Source organism: Drosophila busckii, chromosome 3R, assembly GCF_011750605.1.
Source record: "Drosophila busckii strain San Diego stock center, stock number 13000-0081.31 chromosome 3R, ASM1175060v1, whole genome shotgun sequence".
Lineage (NCBI taxonomy): Eukaryota > Metazoa > Arthropoda > Insecta > Diptera > Drosophilidae > Drosophila > Drosophila busckii.
In genome coordinates this window covers 7738050-7758061 of record NC_046607.1, presented here as the reverse complement: position 1 = coordinate 7758061, position 20012 = coordinate 7738050, and the positions used below count along the sequence as shown (strand labels likewise).

Here is a 20012-nt window from a genome sequence, read left to right as displayed (position 1 = left end):
ATTTGTATTTTAAAGAACCCAACTCGATATATAATATATATATTTTGTAAATTATTTCACAAGCTAGAGAATCCAAAAAGAAAAACTAAAAATACACGCCAACTGTTATAATTAAAAAAAAGTAAAAAACATACAGCCAGCACTCGTTTAGCATAAATTGAATTAATTAATTGATACTTAGACTAGTTAAAGCAAGCGGACGAAAGTCTTTATTAATGTTAACTTACGAAACTAAATAATTAATGTTTAAGCGCAAATATTTTTGATTGTGATGGATCTAATGCCAGCGATAATATATTTGCACTCTAGGGCCTTATATGACATAAATACACACACACATACACACATACAACCGCACTTGTTAGTTATTTAAATCTAAAGTTGGATTAAGCTATCTTAAGCTCCCACACATACTTTTATAACTTTTTGTTCAAGTTTGCTCGTCGTCACACACTTTTTCATGTAAATAAACTTGAGAAATGTACTATAATACTTAAGATCGCACACACATATAAATATACAGTATATATGTGTGCATGTATTATTTGTTTTATGTTTTCATGTCATGATTTTTGCATTACTCTTAGTTTTATCCTTAAACCGGCATCAAATGTTACAAATACACATAAACGACAAAAAACTATAAAATAAAACAAGCAAAACCAAAACAACAAATAAACAACAATTAAAATAACTTATATTTCAAAATATTACGCTATATGTATTTTAATCAAAATAAGCAAATGAATAAAACAAAACACAAATTTTTGTCTTGATAAATTTACAAAATTATTATAATTATTACAATTTACAATGTGAAAATAAAAAACAAACTATTAAAAATTTAAATAACCAAATGTTTTCTTTCAATTGTTGAGTTCTTCGAGCAGGAACAACACAAATTTACAGAGGTGAGAATTTCGATTAAAGGCAGAAGGTGTGGGACATGCCCTAAGATATATATTCTTGATCAGCAAGACAAACAGAGTTGACTAATCCATGCCTTTCAGTCTGTCTTTCTCTGTAATCAATACGAACTCAAAGCTAGAGATACCAAATAGAGTTACATCAATAACAAATGGAAGTTACATCAATGCCAAACACTTGCCTTACTCAAACTTTAAGCGTCTGTAACTCCGCGAAAATAATCCGATTGAACTGTTTATACCATTCTATGTTTGGGTTACAAATACAATTCAAATGTGTATAAAATTGTATGCTCTAAAAATTATTTGGTGAAGTTATTAACAAAAGAGTAAACAAACAATGCAACTTTCTGAGAACATTATAAGCTTTAACTTAGCAAAATGTTGCTCGATTTCAGAGTTTCATACCTCTTTATACTCGTAAGATCCATGAGCACAAAACTGCATTCAAATTTGGAAGTTTTAAAATTTTCGATATTTTGGCAAAAAACGTGATGTTACAATTTTTGCGAAAATGATGCCATCTTCATTTCTTACCACTTTCTAACTTTGAGAAGTTATATCTCAGCCAAAAAAAATCGAACTGAAGCGTTTTTCAGCTTTACTCACTAATGTGATTGTATATAAACATATGCTGTTGTGTTCGATCAATAAAAATTGTTTTGACAAAGTTATGGCAATAAAACAAATGATGCACAGCAATTTTTTGTTTAAATTCAAACTTTGCGACGCCTTAACTCAGCTAAAAAAATTCGATACAAATGTTTTATACGTCCTTATGTTGGCGTGGAAAGCACAATTAAAATTAGCATAAATATGTATGATATAAAAATTATTTGGCGTAGTTATGAACAAAATAGTAAACAAAGTGACATCTTTCTGAAAAATATAAAGCTTTGATAAGCTCTAACTCCGCAAAATGGTGTCCGATTTCAGAGTTTCATGTCTTGTTAGACTCGTGAGATGTATCTAAATTAAATTTCATTCAAATTTCGTAAAATTCTAATGTTGTAATGTAATAAATCAGCTGGTTTTTAGTATCAATACAAGCAAACACAGCAAAACATTTAAGAATCGGATGATTTTTAAGAGAATTATGGCAAAAATGCAGCCAACGCTTTTTGTAAATATTGTTACATCAATAATAAAAGGCTGTTACATCAATAACAAAAGGCTGCGTTGTTCAAGCTTTGTCTAAAAAATATATAAACAAAACATTTTTTGCTAATATACAAACAAACAACCATTGGCTGCTGATGTATAAACTAATTAGCTAACTAAGCCTTAGTTTGATTCTTAGCAACTCCTCAAACTAGATGCAGCACTTAATAACATTATTAATAAATTATTCGTACAATTTAGTATATACAAATTTACAGGATTGAATTGATAGAATTATTTAATCCTTATGAACAAATATTAAACTGTTCAAATTTCTATTCGAGAATGTCCCGTTAAGAATAAAGAACACACTTGTAGTTCCATTTCAATTTATTTATTTGTTATTGTAAATTAGGCACGCGCAGATGTGTTCAATAATTAGCTGTTAATTGTTTAAATTATTTGTTTGTGTGTGTGTGCGTTCTCTTGCACATTCAACAAGAAAAACGTTTGCTAATTAAAGTGTTTCGAATCGATCGCACTCGCAACAAACTTACAGAAAACAAAGAAATTACATAGTTTGGCTTAAATATAAAAAAAAATTACACTAAATTATTGTTAGCCAGTTATAAACTATAAAACATCTTAGGACTAACAAAGTATTGCATATGTAAAACTAAGATTTCAAATTTTTTACAACTCCTTTTATGTATATGAATATGTTTATGTAATTGTAGAAAGTATAATATAATTGTTTAAACTTTAACTATATATATATATATAGATGCTCTGTTGAATATTATAAAAAAAACAAATTTCATTTGGCATTCAACAAGTAAGGTCTAACATTGCTCGTATAATGATAAAAAAATATTATTGTATATGCATAGAAACTGTATAGGATAGATACAATTTAATTTGTTCTTTGTGTGTGGGGACGACGCACTAGATATGCGAAGATATATATGTATATATAGAGTGTGAGCAGTGATAGATAATAACACGCCCGCGGGCATAATATATATATATGTGTGTATATATAGTGAAGTTGTAGTTGTAGTTGTAGGCTTATAAGACCCGCTTATATCGCTAACTTGGTGCGATGCTGTGTGCGAGCAGCTCTCGAGTGTTGGTTGTAGCTTCTGCACAAATGATTGTCAATCTAAAGTTTCAAGTAGTTTGTCCCACCAACGGGCTAACACACTATCCAGCCTGCTGAAATAGTTGTAGCCGCATATGTAGCACAATATATATATTAAATTGATCCAGTTTGTATATAGTATGTGAAATCTGTTTTAGGCTTAGTTAAATTCGCTTCTCCTATGAGTTTTGTAGTGAAGTTAACCTTGTTACTCCATTCAAGGCATAAGCTGTGGTCTATAGTATAGTATATAGCTTTTGAGCACCAGAAATTGGTTGAATTGTATATATATATATATATGTGTGTATATAAATTGTAATATTCATGCATTCTCATCAACGTACATAACTACTTGTATTGTAGATCTTTAGTTAACAAAAAATCAAAAGTTATGACTCATTTAATTTAAATTTATTCAGTTCATGCAATCAAGCATATATATATATATGTTTGTAGTTCTATATGTTTAGGTCCCATTCTAACCAACCGTATATAATTTATAAATATGTATGTGTTATGCTATATATATATATATGTATATGCATGTAGTTCATCCTACTTGCCAGTTATAATGCCAGAAACTAAAACATCATTGCTGAGTGCCTCAACTTTTTGGCAACAAATTCAACTAAAACACTAAGTGAATAATTTGTTTATAAAAAGAAAACCGTTGCTTGGACTTTACAGCGCCCTGCTGCAACGCTGTTAATGTACTGTTGGCACACTGTTAACACACTGTTAACCGTTAACGGCGCGCGCACATTTTGTGACTATTTGACTAAACAATGATTATAATGATATTTATGCATGTGTGTGTGTGTGTGTGTGTGTGCTTTAATTGACATTGGTTCGGATCAGACATAGACCGGCACCTGATCGTCCGACATGTCCGGATGCTGTCGATCATCGAAAAATCTTCTAAAGGTAAATTCGAAAAATCCATGGAATGGCCTATCGTTTAGGTCGATATCATCGCCGCTGCTCAAATTTGAATCGTTCGAGCGCAGCTTGTCCGGATCAACTGGATCGAAATTGGATGTATCCGTTGGATGCTTGATCTCTGGTATATACGGCGCCTTCTGCTTGCGCATATCGGCAAAGTCAATGCCCTTGAAAAAGTCATGCGACTTTACCTCATCCACACTCTTGCCCAGACGCTTATCAGACGACGCACACAGTCGCCGTATAAGATCCGTAGCCTCACGCGATAATTGAGCTTGTGACGGTATATGCAACGTCTTCTCCCAGTTAATGACCTGCAAGATAGCAAATCCCAAATAAGCAAACACAGACACTATAAAAACGTTGGGCGCGCACCTTTTGTTGCGTCTCCATGGGGCTATTGGCCAAGAACGGCGGCTGACCCACCAGCATCTCGTAGAGTATGACGCCAACGCTCCAGTAGTCGCACAACTGCGTGTAGCCGCTGCGTTCCAGCACCTCAGGCGCTATATAGTTGGGTGTGCCGACCAGCGAATGCGCCAGCACTCTTTGGTGATCACGCATGCGTCGGCTATACATAAAAAGGCATTAATATAAATAAACAGCTATAATTATAAATATATATACCGCTCCAGCACTGTTGGCTTGGCTCCATTCTCTGAATATTCCTCCCAAGGTTCCATTGAGTCTTGACGCGAGTGATTGCCTGGTTAAGTGAATTAAATGTTAATGCATTTACAACTGTTTAGCTTTAGCTACTTACCGTTCTCTTGGTAGTACTTGGAGTTGTGCGTCCATCTAAAGCCTGTGCAGAGACCAAAATCAGTGAGTTTTATATGTCCGTCACGATCGATGAGTATATTGTCAGGCTTGATATCCCTATAGAATATGACATTTGTTAAAACTTCTTTAATTTGCTGTTTGGGTGTACGCACCTGTGAATGAAACCCATTTTATGAACACTGTCCACGGCACAAGTGACTTCGGCTATGTAAAAACGAGCCAGCGGTTCCTCAAAAATTCCCAGCTTGATTAATAGTGACATTAGATCACCGCCTATGAAATAAAGAGTAAAACAGAAAGTAAGTAATAGCAATATATAAAAGTAAGACACTACTTATAAAATTAAATACTTCTACTTCAAACATTCGACGCTTTGAACTGTTTTGAAAATTAAATAATATTTTTCTAGTAGCTTCAAGTTGTTTAAACATTTTTCTTATTGATTGTTAGAAGCCAAGTGATTTGAAATTGTAAATATTAATACATTACATTAATAAAGAGTGTGGAGATTCATTTAAAATATTGACAAAGTATGTGATATCATCAATTATTTCGGAATTAATTGAAATCCAATACTACATTTGATAATTTCAATACTCTTACAAATTTTATCTATATCCTCCTATCCTATTATAATTTCTCGCTTTTATAAATTATTTTAACAAATTAGTGCAATGTTTATTTTTATAGACATAGACGTATGACAAACTTAATAAACTGAAATTCTTAATACGTTTTATTAAAATGTCATTATTTTAATTTAACTTTAACAATTTGTAGACTTTTACAATTTGAACGTTCTTGGTAATATTTTCTATAACTCAATTTTATATTTACATATTTCTCAATACTCTCAAATAGAGCTAAGCAGCATTAAAATTTATATTTGCTTCTAATTAAGAAGAAGAAGAAAAGATGGGATACATTACACTAATTATATGTCGAAATACTTAATCTGATCATGCTAAGAACTCGTGATATTTTCTATTTTGTTTTTTATCTTTATCTTATCTACTACTTTGAGCTTGGTCATATATTTACCAGGTATATAGTCCATGACGAAATATAAATTATCCTTATCCTGAAAACTATAGTAGAGCTTCACGACCCAATTGTTATCGGCCTCGGCCAGAATATCACGTTCGGCTTTCACATGCGCCACCTGATTCCGCTTGAGTACGTCCGCCTTGCGCAGCGTCTTCATCGCATACAAATGATTGGAGGTGTCCAGCTTGCGCACCAGGGTGACCTCACCAAAGGCACCCACGCCAATGGGTTTGATTTTGACGAACATGGTTTTGTCCATTTTGGCGCGTTTCAGGCGAATATAGTTACTCTCCTTCTGATTGAGCATCTTTCGCATCTCGATCTGCGTCTCGTCGGAGAGTCCGACCTTCAACATTTCCTTCTCCAGCTGATTCTTGCGATAGGTGCGCTGGCGATACGACTTGATCACATTCTCAATATGCTGCTCCATGAAGAATTTGAATGCTTGCGGCGAGTACTGGCGTATGCGGAACTCCTTGCGCTCCTCCTCCTTCTCTTTGGAGATTTGCTTGCGTTCGGGTATGGGCGAGGCGTGCTTGATCTTTTTGCAGGCAGCGGCGGCGGCGGCCGCACCAGCAGCGCTGGCTGCACTTGCAGAGCCATTGCTGCCGCCCGAGCTGTTGCCATTGGCGCTGACGCTATTGCCGCCATTGTATTTGGCTGGCGGTATGGGCGGCGTGGTGGCCAAATTGCTGTTGCTGATCTGTATGTTGTTGTTGATGCTCACAGGCGGCTTGTCCACAGTCAAGTTGTTGTTGTTGTTGTTGTTGTTGTTGCCGCCAGACGACAGCTCGGGCGTGGTGACACGCACATTTTGATAAGGCGGCGGTGGCGGCAACTGGCGTCCGGCATTGCCATTGCTGCTCACAGGCAATTGTTGCTGCAATCACATACAGTAAATCAAATATTCCAAGCTCCAAGTTCAGGCTACTTACCTTTTGTTGCTGCTGCTGTTGCTGCTGCTGCTGCTGTTGAAGTTGCTGTTGCGCCTGCAGCGCGCGTAGCGCATGCAACTGTTGCTGCTGCTGTTGTTGCTGCGCCTGTTGCTGCTGCAATTGTTGTTGCTGCTGCTGTTGCTGCTGCTGCTGCTGCGGTGTTGTTGCTGCCTTGGCCTGCATGCTCTTGGCATAGGAAGGCGGCTCCATGCAGGCAGCTTTGGTGATAACAGCTCCTCCATTAAGTGCAGCCGCCAGCAGTGGCGGCGTCGTGGGCGTCGGCGGCTTGACCGCTCCAGCGACCACAACAGGCAACGTGGCATGCTGCTGTGCGGCGGCTGCGGCCTGCTGCTGTTGCTGCACCACAGCTGGTGACTTTTGTGGGTAGGAGGGCGGTGCGGACAGCACATGCACGGGCGAGTTGCTGGCGGAGGCGTTGACGGGCGATTGGGGCGCCACGGCGGTTTGCAGCACCGGCTTCTGCACTTGCGTCGACTTGACGCTCTGCATGATGATGGGCTGCTGGGTGCGCGCTTGGTAGGCACGCGGCTGTGGTCTGGCGACGCCGGCAGCGGCGGGCAGAATGCCGCTGCTGTTGCTAACGGTTATGGGACTGGGCGAACCCGCCGAGGTGGCCGAGTAGATGCCGCTGCTGGGCGATTTGCGATAGTCGGACTGCTGCGACTGCGTGGGCGACTGGCGCGACTGCATCGAAGCCGTGTAGCTGGGCGGAGGAGCGCCTACGCCGACGGCAACACTTACGCCCACGCCCACACCCTGTACGCTATTGAGCAAATAGGGCGGCGGTGGCTCGACGACGACGCCGCTGCTGGCGCTGGCGTACATATTGAGCGCCTTCATCTGCTGCGTCAGCTGCTGTGGCGTCTTGATGCCGCCGTTATTCTGTGGAATCACCGGCGAGGTGCCGCGCGCGCTGGCAACCACCACGCTGGGCGTTATGGCCGCCGGGCGATTGAGTGCTGGGGAGCGTCGCTTGAATATCTGATTGGTAGGTGGAGCCGGCGGCGGCGTCGCTGAGCTGACGCCCGTTGGATTGCGTGGTGGCGGCGCCGGCGGTGCTGCATCGCTGAAGCTGCTGGGCGAGGGCGAGTACTGACCGGTGCTCGCTCGGCCGCTCAGCTGCTGATGCGAGTGCGGACTGTCGGAGCGTGAGCTGCCGGCGCCGGAGTCCAGCGCCGGACTGCAGCGCAGATAGTGCGTTGGCGTCTCGCGTTCAATGCTTGGCTTGCGTATCAGCTTCGGCGGTATCATGGCATTGATCATCTTTGGCACGTGTCCGTTGGCCGTGGGCAGTGCAACGGCCACGGCAACCGGCTGCTGTGGCGGCGCCACCAGCACACCGTCAGGTGAGGGAGACGCCGCCGACATCGATGCCGTTCCAGGCGGCTCCAGCGGCAGCTTGGCATGATGGTAATCGAGCGCCTCATTGCGACCATTGGCGGCCGTGTATCGCAGTGGTGTGTAATTCTGCATTAGAAACAGAGAGGGGGGGAGATTGGCATTAGAAATTTATGGCCAAAGCTTAAACTTAAGCATTATTATTAAAAGCAAGCAAGAAATAAATGAAAGTATAATGACTTTAGATATAGACCCTAAAAATCTGCAAAGGCTTTCTTTATAAAATATGTATATGATATTCTCGATTAGATTTCTGGTGATCAATAATTTTTTAATTTTATTATTCATTAGTTGAAAGTACTTGCCGCATTCTTTCGATCTATTTTTATTTATAATTTCAGCGTCTGCTTTAAGACGATCGCAGGTTTGAAGTTCGTAACTTCCAAGTTAATTAGAATTGACATTGATTGTTTAAGTATATAGTAGAATTTAAAATTCATTTATTGAGAGTGTTGTCCATTGACATCATAAAATATAATGCAACAACTAAAATATTTGGAATTTATTTTACTCAAATTAGTTTTTTTTGATTATTTTGCACAAAATTTGAATGATTGCCTCTGATAATAATAATATTACAAATATTACTAACACAATTTTATCAATCAGCTTGAGCCAAAATTCCACACATACTATCTAGTTATTTAACTCTCAGATACATTCTAACTACCGATAAGTACCGATAAAATATTGCACATCGTCGAAGCAAAACAAAAAATACAAATTAAATTCCATAAGAATTTAAATAAACAATAGAAAAACAATTGAGCATTTGTAAAATTCTTTAACTGCAAGTACACCCCCTTAAAAGTGACGCCACTGGCTGAGCAGCATTCCTGCGCTGTATGTGTGTGTGTGTGTGCATGTTTGTTGGTGATCAAAAATCTAAACAAAACGGCGGGCGCATACAAAATGAAAACAAAACTGTGTGGTAAACAGAGTTTAAAACAAAAGACAAAAGAAACGCAGCGGCGAGTACAGCAATGAAATCAAATTCATGCCATTGTTTCAGAAAATTCCCAAAAGTCAGGGACAGAGAGAAGAGAAATGTTTAAAAAGGCTGTCGGAAATGCGCTAGAGTGTGTGTATGTGTGTGTATGTGAGAGAGAGAAAAAGAGAGAGAGCGAGAACAGATACAAATGCGATCGCCGGCTGACAGATTGAAGCAGAGTCACAACCTTGAGTGTGTCTGTGTGTGTGTGTGTGTGATGCACTTTGTTGCCTTTGCTACCAGTTTTACGCATTCTTTAAAAAGTTCTTCGTTTTTTTTTCATCTTCTTTTGCTTTTGTTGAGTGATCCTCACATAAATGTATCCACATAGAGTGAGAGATGACAACGTGACTAAGTCCCTCACGCACGTGATTTGAGATGCGTGAATTGACTTGAGCTAGTTCAACTTAAATATAGCATTTTTTTTAGAGAAAACATAAGCATCTTATATTATTTGATTAATGCGATTAATATTTAACTTCAGCTCAGTTACTCTAAGTGCTCTTAAGTCTTGATTATTATCATTTGCTTATCGCGCTTAATACTTAACATAAATATTGTTTTTTACATATGTAAGTTTGCTTATTCATTTTTGCCATAAAATATGTCTATATATATATCTTTATCTTGATCTGTGTCTGTAGCTACTGGCAGCAGTTTTGCATTTTACCCCCCAGGTAGACGACTCTTGAGCATTTGTCGTTCTCAGGCTAATTAAAACCAAGGACGCGAAACCCAACGTAGTGGCCCCCAGCAGACTGCCAGACGCTAAGTCTTTATCTAATTTGCCTTTTTAAATACACAAAGCAATCGACGACAAATTAACAAAATCCAATGAGTGCACACTCAAAATAAAACACAACAGAAAGAGAGAGAAAGAGCGCGAAAGAGCGAGCGCCTACGCAAATTAAATAAATTGGATTTGCGGCTAAGATAGAAAATAAAAATAAAAAAAAACACTTTCGCTTATCCACTTGTACTGCAGTTTGGCAGTGGGCGGTTGCAAAAAGGAAATAAATAATACATGTCTTGGCACCTTGACCGCAATAACTTTTAAGACCTGGCAAATTACAATTCCAATTATATTTAATTTCAAGTACTTTCTTTATATTTATTTTTATTTTTATATATTGTGCTTTTAATTGCAATAAAGCCATAAAAGCAGACAAGTCCAATGGGCGTAAAAAATTTCAAATATTTCTTGGGATTTTCTTATTTATACATACGCCAAAATTTCGCGCTACGCCAAATAAAATACATCAAAATTCTTGGCAACTGACAAGCAGACACACAGATACAATTTGTATATATGTATGTGTATGCGTGTGTGTGTGTGTGTATCTTTGTGTATATAAACATTGTGGAAGTCAAGTATTTATATTCTGCTTACCGCCTTTTTGTTGGTCTTTTGTTATTATTAGCGACTGGGCAATGTTAATATTTGGCCATTTGCCTTAGCCAAAAAGGAAAAAACAAAATTATATATATGCATAATTTATTTATTTAGGTGAAAAATTCCTAAGAAAAATGCTACAACAACAAGATTAAACGCAATTGGATGAGAATTGCATTCAGAAGAGAATTTTGTAAACAATTTACAGACGAATTTATTTAAATTTAAATTTATGCATTTAATATGAAGTTATTACTATGTTAGCTCAATGGAAAATATAAACAATGCCATAAAATGTTATAAACCAAAGCATAGGACCTTTAGTGCCAAAGATCAAGGCGTTCATACAGACTAACAAATAACCAAAGTGGATATTCTAAAGAACAATGTAATCATTTTCATTTACAGTCCATATTCGATATTAAAAACTTAGAATCTAAATATATTTCTGTCTCTGCTAATTAAAACAAGTGTCTGCTTACTTTTGCCCACAACTGTAGTTTACTATACTTATGCTTTAAGAGTTTATAAACCGATTACATATGTAGTAATAAATTTATATGACTTTCAAGCGCTTAACTAGCAATAAATAGTATTAAAAATTATTCATGTGGGTAGTCGTCGCTTTAAATTTATTCGTTTGATTGTTATCGCTTATTGTTGTATTGGGGCTAATTTATTTATGCATATTTCGTATATTGACTTGTATATATTTATTTTAATTTGTATAATGGCATTTAGCACAACGTTGGCGTCGCTTGCTAACAAAAATTCATGTTTATAGCTTTGTTAATCTAATGTAAAAGAAGAAACTTTGTTCAAGCATTTTCAACTAATTTTAATTTATATTTTTTTTTTGTGTTTGTTGCTTATGGTATTGGCTTGCTTATTCATTATGCATAGACAAAATTGTCAAAAGCGATTTTGTGGTAGCAAATGCGCGTGGGAGCGACCGCTGGACATGGTCGATTCAAAGTGTTGAATTTTGAATGAATAAAATAATGTTTAGCTGCCATTAGCTGCCCACATTATCAGGCGAATCATACAATTAGCCAAGAAGACCACGTAGCCGGTAAATTGCAATTGGCTTGAAGCAGCTTGGAGCAGAAGCTGGGATTAGCCTGAGGAATGCCAAACGATTCGCGCTCATAATCATAATTTACAAAGCCCACAAAACAGTAGCTCGCTGCTAAAAAACGAGGCATATAAACTTTAAATTAATGACACGTCAGATCATATTTAAGCATTTTTATGAGTAGGCATGTCTGCTTCCAGCCAAACACCATCGACTTGTCTTTAGCCGAAGCTGCATTTACTGCTCGAGGCGTTCACCAAACGATAAACCAAAGAGCAAACATTTTCAATAAATGATTATTTGCAAGTTGTTGTAGAACTCTTGTTGGTTGACTGGCACATACCCTGTATTCATGACTTTTTGAACAATAATTAGTAAACAGAGTTAATTGCTTAATTTAGCTGTAGAGCTGAAATAATGAATAATTATATATAGTATAATTAACAAAAATTTAAAAATAATGCGGTATTGAATTGAAATTACTTAGATTATTTTTATTTATTTCAATTGTTTTCGGTTCGTTGAGTTAAATATCGATTATTTTCGATCTTAAGCTTCCAATCCAATTATTAACAACTTTCTTGAAGAAAAATGTTATATTAAAGCTTTTATTCTAAAGAAATAATTTTTTTGATTATTTTCAATTATTTTCAGTTTCAAAAAATGTAGAAATAAGTTTCAATTATTTGAAATTATAATGCTTAGTAATTGAAAATATTTCACATATTTACAAACTTATTTCAGCAAAGTAATTTTATTTATTGGTAATGTTAATTGCGACTTAAAAGTTGTGACTGCTTAGCAGCTTAACATTCACTGCTTTAACGCTGTTAACTTAACAGCAACATTTATAGGGTATGTTAAGAACTCTGCATGCAGCATTTGGATCTTTGTTTGATTTTGGCTTTTTTGCTTGGCCATCCTCGCAAACTTTTGACAGCTGTGACGTCAATGCTTGAACAGAATAAAATCCAGGGCGATCGCGTGCACACGCGTAATACACACACACACACACACACACATACAGATACATAGAGATGGAAACGCATACGCAGTGGAGACGTAAGTTATGTACAATATGCTGGTCACTTTGTCTGGCAGAACACAAGCGAGCTACAGATAGAGATCCGCCCACTCAGCTGGCCGCACACAGTTGCGTATGTGTGTGTGTGTGTGCAAAAACAGAAGGTCAATTGCATTTTGTTGGCAGTTCATTAATTTTATTTCAAGCGCCTTTGCATTTATATTTAGCATACACATATATCGCTTGTAAAATGTTCTGAGTGTTAATTTTGTATTCAGTCTTAGCTGCAACTAACTTTAAAATGTTTGCTTTAGTCTGCGGCTAATTGCCAACTGCTGTGTCTTTTTGATAGCCAAGCAGCCTACGCAGCAAGTTTGTGACAAATGTTGCGGCCAACATTGATGTATTACGTGCTGTTGTTGTTGTTGCTTTTGTTGTTGCACAGGTGAGCAGCGACTCGTGCCAACAGGTAATCGCTGTCACTAAACTCTGCCGCCCACGCAGCAGCAACAGCAGCAGCAGCCGCTTGACTGAGATTGATATTGTTGTTGTCTGTTTTGCTTTCATTTTCTGTTATTCTTTAGGCTTCCTTCTTTATTTTTGTGGCGTGCGCGACATGCGTTTTATCTAGTTGTTAATTTTTTATTAGTTGGCGCTCTTTGGTTTTACTAAGTGGTCGTCTTGTTTATGTAAAAAATACACATATACATATATATATATATTTATGTGTGTGTGTGCACATATACAAACGCCAAGCTATTGAATTTCTTATCTGTGCTTTTGTTGGCTGACTAAACTGCATAGGCCTAGATATTGCTTAAAAATTGAATTTAAACTTTTTTTATACGTCAGCCAAATAGTATTAATCTAAAAACTAAATTATATACAAAGCAACAATATTCTATTTAAATATAAAAACATTTTTTGTTAACAACGCATATTTATCATTAACATTCAAATTTATGCAAAATAACTTCTTGCTAATAAATGAAATAAATACGTTTTGCTTTCTTAATAAAATTTGCTGCTACTAATTAGTAATAAAATTGAATGTCAAAATAACTAATTAATAAAATCAATATCTATTCAGTCTTATGTAAAAGCTTTCATAACTAATGAGGCTATTAATTAAGCTTGATATTTCCATTTCAATTTTAAATATTCATTCAACATTATAGAATATTTACATACCCAATATTTGAGAAATATTTTGCTTAGTAAAATATAAAATATGAATAGTATTATTGCATTATTTTTTTAAACAAATGCTCAGTTTCTAAAATGGAGCAACTATTCTATAAATTCTAAATATCTAAATAACAACCTAATTTGCTATAGGCCGATTTAACATATTTATTGAATTGCTGCATTTATCTTTGCTCAATTTAGCTTGCATTTGTTTCATTTAAAAAATCTTTATAATTAAATTAAAACATTATCTAAATAATAATTGCTTTTGAAACTTACCTGATTATTTCTATGATTATTTTGTACTTCAAATCGTGTTAGATCCTGTTTAATGCTCTCGAGCGCCTCCGCTGTGTATTTATCATTGGGGCGACCGCCCCTTTTGTCGCCCGCTGGATGCATTTTTATGCTCTCCGTGATATTTAGCACTCATATCACAAAATACGCTCGACACGCCACCCACACACACTAACAGCCACGCTCTCGCTCTCGCGCTCTCTCTCTCGATCGCTCTCTTAGTCTGCTTTGAGAGCAAAATGCGCTCAGCAAACAGCAGCAACAATTTAATTTAAATAAATACTTTTCACGTTTGTCTGTGTCTGTGTGCACGAATCTTTTAGCTGCATATTTTGGCTCTATTCAAGTGCCGTTGTTAGTTTTTTAATAAAGATACATTTTTATTTTTTGTTTTTGTTGTAGACGTTTACTGCTTTTCAGTTTGTTGTTGTTTATTTTTTGTTAAGGCACTTAATTTGCATTATATTATTAACATTGCTGTACACAGATAATTTTATCTATGCACACACACACACACACACCCGTGTATATATGTATATTTAATCATTTGTTTTTATGTGTATTTTCGTTTTGCGGTTGCTTGCCGCAGATGCTCCACAAGATTCATTTTGCATGTAAATAAATTCACCGATCAATATATATATAGGATTTAAGTAGGCGTGTATATATAAATTTGTCAGGTCTGCGTTCTATTTTATTTTTAATTTTTATAATCAATATTTACGACGTCACTTGTACACGATTCTTTTTTTTGTTGTTGTTTGCTTTTTATTTAATATTGTTGATTTTTGATTTGAATTGATTTGAACCCACAGTACACACAACGGCCTGACGGAATTTTAATTAATAATATACCACATTCGATGTCGCCAACTTGCTGAAAATAGACACAAAAAACAGAACGACACAATGTAACTAAAAACTCTAGAGATGGCTGCTATAAGAAAAGAGTATATGACTTGCTTATACCCTATAACATATATACATTTAACCTTTAACATTTTAAAACATTTCAAAAGGGGAATACGCCATAGTTGATATATTCATAATCATCAAGACAAACTGAGTTCAGAATACCAATATAAAAGTATTAGTTATAAAAAAATAACATAACATATAAAAAGTTTAATTGAAAAACACTGTAAACTGATTTATGTAAGACTTTCATTTCTTTTTATAATAGTTATATCTCTAAGATTCAGATTTAATTCACATATTTTTACATTAAACCGTTGGACTTGATTAGACGCTGGTATTTGGCATATTTAAATGATAGTAGCTAATGAATGTTGACAACTTCATTACTGTTAACTCAATATTGAATGATAATTTAATATTGGTATATGACAGTTGTATTATTTAATCAAAAATGCTAATTGATCTTAGAGATAAGCGAGTTAAGCTAATTTTAATCAAAGTTAAAACCAAATCGGTTTTATCAGCGTAGTGATCAAATGTTAAAGCTATTAGCAGTTAAGCTTTATTTTAATATGTTTTTAATTGTTGGTAGTAGGTTTGCTAATAATTTTGTATATAAACATTTATCTATTATTTTGATCTTTTAATTTTCATTATTAATGCGTTGCTTATTTCTTTATATTGTTTTTTAAAAATATTTTCTCACACTAATTGATAATTTTATATTGATAAAAGAAACTGATTTTTGGCAGAGCATTCACTTATAGACAACACAGCAGCAACCGAATGACACTTTTTAAAAAACAAAACTTAGCGCACACACACACACATGGACACACACTTATAAGCACATAAGCATATGCAGAGGGAACCGACAGTGAGACCAACATGAGATGCTCATTTACATGCCCAAGTAGTGAGTCAGTGGCGATTACCACGCACAATCGGCTAAATGACTAAAGAGTCTCCAGCCAATACTGTTACAATTTCTAGGGAATGGAAACGAATGTGGACTTAATCACATTTGGAATTTTCAGGCAGTCGAAGCTTTGCAATAATTAAATGCGTCACGTAAACTGATGAGCATAATATTCGAGGAAATGTCGCGCATAAACAAATTAGTAGCAGGGGGGCAGAGGGGGGAAGTGTTTAGCCTATCAGCTATCTTTGAAATACTTTGTAAACAAATGGCAAAAAAAAAAGAATTCGCAGAATTGTGCCAAGTGCAAAAATAAACTGTAAAAGTTATTTCGCTTAATTTTTACTAAATATTTAAGAAAATTGCCAAGAATTTTAAAAGTTTTAATCAAATAAAACAACAGTTGAGGTTGAGAATTTTTAGTTTCGTTGACTTTTGCACATTTTTTAGTTTGACTGTATCTATGGAATGCCGCATTTAGACATAGATACATACTTATGTACTTGATCTATACTAAAGTTACTTTTGGGATGATAAACAAAAACACGCGTCAAATCCAAATGTCAACAAAGTTTGGCCTCCAGCATATCTCGCTCCCTCTCCCTCTCTCTTTGTCTTGCCAGCTTCGTATCTGCGGAATTGGGGCTTTGTATTCTCACATTCCACAAATACCACAAATTAATTTTTGCACGAGCAACAAACTGAAATATTCTATATATGTACAAAATAAATACATTCAATAAATAATTAACAACACAAACAAGTGAAAATAGCATGAATATTCAAACAAGTGGGAGAGCGAGAGAGAGAGAGAGACAATTCGATGCGTTTTTTTAAGCGGCTCATTGACTGCGACGCTATTAGCATTCTTAATTGTTTAATTGGGTTCCAAAAAAATTATATTTGCTGTCTGTGGGCGGGGAGCGGCAGCTTGAAAGGCGAATCGCCGCATTGAAATATATATTTTATTTTTGTAAAATATTTACTACGATTATTACGCATACTAGAAGAGAAATTCTTAAGAATTTTGATAGTTAAGCATCTTGAAATTGTTTACTTTAGGCTTAAGTGTCGAGCTTATTAATAATAAATTGACATAGGGAACAAACTAATCTGGAGCAGCTTGGAAATCAAAGCTAACTAAGTTGAGCCAATTCCAGGACATAAGAGCATGAAGTATAATGGAATCGAATTGGAATAAAATCTGAAGTATTCCCCCTAGATATCTGATGTAATTATTAAGGATTATTGTTTAAAGGCGAACGTTCTTTCCCAAGCTTAAGCTATAGACTCAAACCTTTGACATTATGCGTAAATAATTGATATTTGATTTGTGTTGTATTTCAATTCGTATTTAAATCTGCTTCATTCATATTTTTATAACATTTCCTTTTTATCACATGGTTTATTTAATTAACACTCGATTGTTAACGTATTTGTGTAGGAGGCCTACAAAAAATTACCCATCAAAAAGACAAATGCAAAGTAGCAAAACTCAGAGGGGGACAAACACACACACACACACACACATACAAATGCATACATATGTGTGTGCATACTATGGCACTCTCACTTACAAAGTCGCTCGCTCGCTGGCCAGAAGATAAAAATAGTATTAGTTGCTGATTATTATTGCAAAAATGCGCATTCCTCGGCGACTTATCCCCACAAGCACACATACATATGTACATATGTGTGTGTGTGTGTATATAGAAATACAAACTGAGGCCACAAGGCAATATGCGATCGGCGGCTGCTGCTGCTGCGCTCTCTGTTTCGTTTTCCCTTTTTTCACACACACACATACGCATACATGCACACACACATAGAGACATTGCAGTTGCAGCAGGCGTGTTTCAAAAGAGAAGAAAAAGAGCGAACAAAAAAAATTGACGCAAGCAGCAAGAAAAACGAGCTAAATTGCATTTTCGTCGTTGGTCGTCGTCGATTGCCACTTGCAGCAGCAGCAGCAGCAACATACTAGAGTGGGGTGGGGGGAGAGGAATTGACGGCTCGTTCGCTGCCATCAATGGACAACCGCCCACCCCAACTGCGCTCCCCGCTAGCAAAAACAACAACAACAGCAGCAAGAGCATGGAAACTAGCTGCAAATATCTTGGCCTGGGCCCATGCTGGTCGGTCGGTCACTTTTTTTTATCGTTCATTTACTTTTAAAAAGCAACAGCAGCAGCAGCAACTACAACAACATGCAGTATTTATTGCCCTGCTCAAGCCTGCGCACACACATGTGTGTGCGTGTGTGTGTGTGTTACACACATACATATAGACACGATCGCCTCACCTGTTCAATTGCTGCCTGCAGGCGGCACGGCCCACAACAGCAGCAGCAGCAACAACAACAACAACAACGTCAGGGCACACACACACACACACATATATATAAAAGAGCATAATCCACTACGAATTGCATGCTGGAATGTGAATGGAATCTCAACAATTTTCAGCGTCGCTGACTTGACGTTGCTTTGGCGAAACATTTTGCACGTCAAGCCAAATGTTGAAATATACAAACATACAAACACACACATGCATATATGTATGTATGTATATTGTATGTACATGTATTTATGTAATTTTTGTTTGACATTGCTAAAATTATTATTGTTTGCTGTTTACAACTGTGTTCATAAATATGTATGCTGCTTGGGAAATTATTATTACACTGACATTGAGGGGGAATTTTTAACAGCAGCTGCACTGCTATGCTCTGCCTCTAATTACAGTTCTTCTTGTTGTTGTTGCTTGTGCCAAATATTTGCAACTTGAATAGAAACTATGTTTTTATGTATAAAATATTAATAGATCTCATACAGCTTATGTAAACTGATTTGTTTTTGTTGTCATTGTTTTTCGGCAACTTAGTTAAGTGCAGCAGAATAAGAGTAAAACAGTTAACGCCATTCTTTGGCATAATTATTTACATACACACACATGCGCGTAAGACTAGGTACACACACACACGCTCATAATAGCAAAAACAACACACAAACACAACAAACTGTCAGTCATGGGCAGGGGCTGCGGGGACTAAGAGTACAACATACATAGAATGGAGCAGTTGCAGCTGAAGAATTTAATCCGATTTGTAGTAAAGTAACGAGCGCGCAGATGTTGCCCAGCTACGATATCGTTGTGTGAGTGCGCAGGCGGGGGGAGCTAGGAAAAGCAACACACACACACTCTCACAGAGACATAGTGATACACGCACACTTGCACTCACGAACAGCTCAGTTGAAATATGTAAATATTCATGTTCCATTACATATTCGTTAGAATTTGCTTAGAATTTTTCACAAAAGCACTTTAATACGCACACAATTGCCGTTTGATTGCGTTTTTCTTCGTAGATTTTCTTTAATTTTTTTTTTTTAGAAAGATTGAAAATACATACACACATTGCCATATAGAGGCACACTCACACACACTCTTGCGTACAGCAATGTACTAATTTTTTTACATTTGCGCTACATTCGCCTTACGTTCGCGCACTAAACTTATTTGCAATCGTTGCGTTTTTATAAAAATTTACCTTTACGCGCTGCGTTTTTTGCACTTTTCACAGATTTTCCTCACGCTGCGTTTTTTAATTAATAATAAATAGATGTCTGTGGTGGTCAAACGATCAAACATAAGTGTTGCAATCAGAGAAATCATTTGCTCTCGGCCGGCCGCCACACGCTCTTCGGATTTCAAATCGGTAGTCTGCAATAGAGTTGGTAGCGCTGACAAAAGGCAACTCGCAAAAAAGCTGTTTGCTATGAATGCCTTACTCTTGATCAAAATGCTGTTCAACAATAAATTTATATTTAATGAAGCAAAAACAGTTAATTTTTCTGGGAAAAACGATAAAAGCTACAATATTGACCAAAATGTATATTTACAAAAATGTTTG

At 36.4% G+C, this 20012-nt stretch overlaps 1 protein-coding gene across 3 annotated transcripts; it reads right to left on the bottom strand.

Moving 5' to 3' along the window:
• Positions 1-2855: 2855 nt before the first annotated feature.
• Positions 2856-19734, bottom strand: LOC108603907 (serine/threonine-protein kinase Warts). Of its 3 annotated transcripts, none has more exons than XM_017993090.1 (9): positions 19650-19734; positions 14245-15139; positions 6876-8363; positions 5935-6820; positions 5046-5166; positions 4874-4989; positions 4738-4816; positions 4486-4681; positions 2856-4424 (listed from the first exon to the last, which is right to left on the bottom strand). In XM_017993090.1, the coding sequence occupies exons 2-9, from the start codon at positions 14365-14367 to the stop codon at positions 4023-4025; spliced, it is 3411 nt and encodes a 1136-aa protein (XP_017848579.1). In that variant the 5' UTR covers positions 14368-15139; positions 19650-19734; the 3' UTR covers positions 2856-4022. The 3 variants fall into 3 exon arrangements, with proteins under 3 accessions (XP_017848579.1, XP_017848578.1, XP_017848580.1); XM_017993089.1 differs by lacking the exon at positions 19650-19734 and adding an exon at positions 19165-19640; XM_017993091.1 differs by lacking the exon at positions 19650-19734 and adding an exon at positions 19383-19640.
• Positions 19735-20012: the final 278 nt, after the last annotated feature.

Excerpts from the sequence above, each read along its gene's own strand:
- LOC108603907 (XM_017993090.1), bottom strand. The coding sequence starts at position 14,367 with ATGCATCCAGCGGGCGACAAAAGGGGCGGTCGCCCCAATGATAAATAC. Across the intron at positions 8,364-14,244 it reads ATAATCATAGAAATAATCAG|AATTACACACCACTGCGATA; the intron begins GTAAGTTTCAAA and ends TTTCTAATGCAG. Across the intron at positions 5,167-5,934 it reads CGTCATGGACTATATACCTG|GCGGTGATCTAATGTCACTA; the intron begins GTAAATATATGA and ends TTTATTTCATAG.